This window comes from Pavona decussata, unplaced genomic scaffold (genome assembly GCF_977016875.1).
Source record: "Pavona decussata unplaced genomic scaffold, jaPavDecu1.1 SCAFFOLD_40, whole genome shotgun sequence".
In the NCBI taxonomy this organism is placed as follows: Eukaryota; Metazoa; Cnidaria; class Anthozoa; order Scleractinia; family Agariciidae; genus Pavona; species Pavona decussata.
The window spans coordinates 3,003,627-3,008,831 of record NW_028145462.1 but is presented as its reverse complement, the minus strand read 5'-3'; the positions used below and the strand labels follow the sequence as shown (position 1 = coordinate 3,008,831).

The window sequence follows — 5,205 nt, the reverse complement described above, 5'->3', positions numbered from 1 at the left end:
TTCATTCTAATCAGTACTTTTCATCGCCGATATGCAGGAGCTCACAAGAGCAAGTGTTAACAACATTAGAGCTTCAAAGGGGGAATCGTCGTGGGTGGGGTGGGAGGGGGAATTACAGATTGGAACTTAAGAGAAATTGCACTGTGGTTTGAACTTTGAAACTGCTTATCTAAGAGCGTTTGCAGACCTCTCAACCTCAAAACTCCGAAAATGTGGAGACTGAGGTATCAAAACTCTGGAGATTAATGTACCAGTAGACAAAACCAAGAAAACACAGGTGCTAATGAAAAGAAAGTGCATTTTCCGCAATTTGGAAATGTCAGTGACCAAATGCAAGAGACACGTAGTGAAAACCTACATTGTCACATGTCTTCTATACTTATATATATGGTCATGGACTGTGTTTCCCGCACAAACAGACGGATGAACCTAGGGTTGTTTACTAACTTAGTGGATTGTTTTGCACAGAATTGGCGCAAGAAAGACACCTAAACAAGCCAAAATGAAATTATAGAAGGAAATTGCATCCTTTCAGCTTGTGACTCCGCTTATCCTGACATTTTTGTGTCTCGTCGTGAGACCGTGAGACTGAGCTGAATGTCACGGCAAAATCGTGAGACTTGAATTGAGAGGGCTGCGTTTGGCCGAAAACTCCAAGAACCATATGACCCACATCTACATCTACAAGGATAATTTACAACGGGATAAACCCATCAGCGCAAATATAAAAGGTAAAGAAACTAACTAAAACACTGTCGAGATAAAAAGAAGTGAAGATCGGTCTTGAATGCCTCAACACTTGGTTGGCCAATTAATTTAGCCGAAAGTGAGTTCCGCTCTGGTATAATTCTTGCTTAAAAACTGAATTTAAATTATCCATTGCCGGCATTGAAATAGCTTTTTCAAAGCAAATATCTTATGTAAGGAAATTCTAAAAAAACAAAATCGCAAGTCTGGTAAACAAAAGTGCACGCTATCCTTCTTTCGATTTCTCCTTTTTCCTTAATTCTGCGTTAAAGGTCGAAAATGCTTGAATCGCGAAGCCGTTCCCCCACTTCCCTTCTCCCTCCTCCCCGTCGATATTTTTACCAAATTCATGTGCCACGTGAAAACTCCGAAAAATTCGATTTGATGTTTTGAATAACTGCTTTGCAACTTGCGGATATGGAAAACTACCGCATGCAAAGGTCCTTGAACTTTGCTTGCATTGAAATAGTACAATGAAAAAAAAAAAAAGACAATTTTCAGCCAATCGAAATAAAAAAAAAGCATTCGATGACAGGGCTGGATTTTAATTATTTTACAATGAGCTTCGATTAACTGCAACTTAACTGCAAACGTCCGTAAAACGTAACAGCAACAAACGTTATTTTTCCAAGTTTACTGATATTTTGTGTTCTTACATTTTTATAGCGCAGCTGGATTGTCTTGAAAGCTTTGATGTTATGACTAACATGTCAGTTATAAGACAAATGTTTTGGAAAGAGGTTTCAGTGGTCATCTTAAGGTTATCTTAAGGCATTAACTCGGGGTGGATCATTTGATCACAAGAAAGGTACCCATCGTTCGTCTTTGTTGATAAAACTGATGCTTTCCTCAGTGAAATGTCACCACGAACATTCGCCAAATATGAACTGGGACTGTCGAATTTGATGAGATTTAAAATTAATTTCGGAGTTTTGTTAGTTATTCAAAAGAAAAAGTAACTCACTATTTATTCTTTTAAACTTTGGAAATATGATTTAACTGAGCTGTTTTGCATCTGAAAAGCCTGCTCAATAAACGTCCTGTTTCCTGCAAATCCCAAGAAATGTTCAAGATATGTCAAAATGTGTCTGTTTTTAAAGGATACGAATAAGGAGGAGTTAGAATTGCTAATACAGCCTTCTTTTTACAGAAAAACCTTCGGGTTTGGACATATTTTTCCAACAATTGTGCAACATGTTGCTTTAAAGAGTCTAATAAAAGCAAATATTTAAACATCTTGGCAAGTAGGAAATTAATTTTTTTAACGACAATTGTAATACCGAGAAATTAACATAGAACTATGCCATCATGCAGACCCTCAATAATTTAGTATTTTAATTTATTTTTTATTAATGCTCTCTGTTGGTTTGTTTTTGTCCTGACTGTGTATTAACAGTATGATTTGGACGACAATCAGTGGGCGAGATCTACCAATGGAATCTTTTCCTTTTATTGAACTTTGCCGCACCAATCTACGGGCATAAGCCCGCTCGTGTCTTGAAGTTGCTTTCTGTGTCAGCGCTTGTCATATCATATAGATTATACACTGATTAGTGGTACAGATGTGAAGACACTGAGAATTGTTTTAATTTGTCGAGAGCGAAAGAAGAAAAAAAGTTTATCACGCTATTAAACTCTGTTTTATTTTGAGGGTTTGTAAAACAGTAACAATGGACAGTGGGCTCGCACAGAACCCTAAGAAAAGAACTGAAAAAAGTAAAGTAAAGTGTAGTAATAACACGGGGAGTGCTTGCCCAATCTGCCGAGCCAGAGACTCATGATTAAAGTGTTTGACAATAAACCTGAAAAAATGATGCTTTGTAAATCGTGGGCTTGTTCGATTCGACAAATCTGTTGAGAAAACCAACTACTGGATGCGGCCATGTCAGTTTTTGCTTAAAATAAAAACATACAGGAAAAAATTAAACTATAGTTCAAGACTTAGGTGACTACATATTCTTGCTTCCGCTGTAAAACAACCCGGTTTGTTTACTCTTGTTATTTTTGTTAATGACATAGGAAGCTCTGATGAAAGAAAAATTGCGGGGTAGAAGATGTTCAGGTGCAATTTAACTTGCTATTTTTCAGTTCGGTGAGATTTGAACGGAAGACAAAAGAGAGCAGCTAAATACAGAGCTACGTTTTAACATTTTATTGATTTTAATTTGTTTCTACGATACAGCCAACGATTATATATTAATTAGTGTTTCCAAAATAACAGCAAAGCTGCTATACAGGTAAATTCCAAACAGGGAACGGTTTGAAATCCGCTACATCTTTCTTATTTGTTTATTTACAGTCCGAGGTTTAAAGAATTGTTGTTGAACTGTTCAGCAAACTTTATCAAAAGAACATCAGATAAATAACTTGTATTACACGGCAACTGCATAGAGATATTTACAATGATTCTTTTCCGGCGAGCGAGATAACAACTTTTAACTTTGATCAGAATAGTTTTCTGGAAAAGCAGTCCTTTCTTTCGTTTTTGTTTACGTAAGTCTCAGTATCTTTCCCTAAATCTTGATTCGTTCCTTAATATTAAAGTAAACCCGCAATAAGTACGTTCTTTCGACTGAGAGTTCCACGAACCGCTTGCTAAGTTATGGCGAAAGACTTAAAAATTACTCGTTATGCTCTGCGCAGCAAAAACACCTAAGGAGTCTCTTTAGCGCATTGCGATAGTTTGAACTGAAAATAAAACAGATGCAAGGATTGATGGCACAATTTGAGACAGCCATACACCAGGTAATATACCAGTATATAAAGAAGCCACAAGGCAAACTGTCCGGTGCAAAGTTTCTTATTAACATGGTAATGCTCCAGGGTAGAAAGCACAGTACAAACCCTAACACGATAGCAATGGCCATCTTTAACACGTTTCTGTTCCTTTTCGCTCGTTGTTGCTCAGCGATGGCCGATTGCTCCCCTGGAATTTTCTGTGATTTGAGTTTGATAACGATGATAGAGTAAAGTATGGTCAACATGACAAAGGGGATGTAATAAAATACCACAGACATCGCAAGGTGGTAACTTTTAACAGAAAAGGATTCTCCAAAGGCTTCATTCCACCTCACCAAACAAAGCAGTTGTTCTGGATACACAGCAAGTTTGAAGGCGACTAAATGTGGCGAAATTACTGCCATCGCGATGATCCACGTTGCGAGAATGAAGAAGGGGCACCGCTTTGAACTGATGATTGGAGAACGGAGGGGAAATAGCACAGCTCCAAATCGATCCACTGCTATGAGAAGTAGGCTCTGGATAGACACAACAAACGAGACGTCTGATAAGAAGGGAGACAGTTTACACATTGCCTGGCCAAGAGGACCACTTATAAGCCAGGAGTCTGCGTGAAGATTTGTTAGCTCCCGCGGAAAAAAAAATATTGGATACAGCAGGTCGGACATGGCCATGTTCACGATCAAGAAGTTGATTGGTTTTCTTAAGGTGTGCGTTTTGTAAACAATTATTCCTATAAAGGAATTCCCAAGCAGCGAAATGACGAATATCAGGCAGTAAGCGAAGGTTCGTCCAATTTTTGCTGCTGTAGGATTGAACAGAATGGAGCAGCCGGATCCATTCACCGTTGTGTTCATATTTGCTGGTTTTCTAAAGTTCTGTTGTTGCTTTCACAAACTCATCCGGCTTGTCAGGAGCAAGCCGTCGTTGCTCTATTTATGCTTAAGGGAAATTACCATGTGTTTTGTGATTCGTCACCGGCGCAAGGAATAAAAGTCGGTTTTGAATTTACTGACGCATGAAGATCATTAATTAATCATGGCCAATTAGCTAATACGTCTGCTCGGTTTGTCAAACTGTTTTCTTTATTGCAGTTTTTAATGGGTGTTTAACACCAAGAGCTAATTTATCTTATTTTTTATGATGTAAGGAAGCGGCTTAAAATTGTGTTATTTAAACTAAAAAGTATAGCGGCAGTAAACAAACCTGGGATTATTATTATTATTATTATTATTTTTTTTTTTTGTGAATTTTTAAACCTTAAAACAACGGGGTTTGGACGACAATGAGGAAAACCTTTCAATAGTATGATTTCTTTTTATTAAACCAAGAGCGCCCCCAACGGTTCATTTTGGTGAATATCTCTTTGGATGGCCTTTATCGCCTCAGAGGTTTGCGCATTTAGTCATAAAGACAGTGTGAAGTTTCCTTCGGCAAAATCACGTCTCAAAATTTCGTAACACTGGCACACTAGATCCTTCGGTTCTCGAAGGGCGAATGTCTCGATTAAAATGCGACGAAAACATTTCATACATTCGGAAAATGAGATCCCAGTTTCTAAAACTTAAATTTTCAGCTAAAGCATTGAACAGATCATACTATATTAGCTTCCGCAAATATGCCTCTAGAAGGCCACCAAACCGTTTGGAAACACAGGAGACAACATTTTAAATATAATGCTAAAAATGTTCTCGTTGAATGCCCCCTTGTATTACAAGG

General features: G+C 37.8%; 1 protein-coding gene across 1 annotated transcript; it reads right to left on the bottom strand.

The window, feature by feature from the left end:
• Window positions 1-3,266: 3,266 nt before the first annotated feature.
• LOC146483214 (RYamide receptor-like) lies at window positions 3,267-4,343 on the bottom strand. Its single transcript, XM_085106422.1, has one exon. It carries the CDS (start codon window positions 4,341-4,343, stop codon window positions 3,369-3,371), a length of 975 nt encoding a protein of 324 aa, XP_084962548.1. The 3' UTR covers window positions 3,267-3,368.
• Window positions 4,344-5,205: the final 862 nt, after the last annotated feature.

Excerpts from the sequence above, each read along its gene's own strand:
- LOC146483214 (XM_085106422.1), bottom strand. The coding sequence starts at position 4,343 with ATGAACACAACGGTGAATGGATCCGGCTGCTCCATTCTGTTCAATCCT.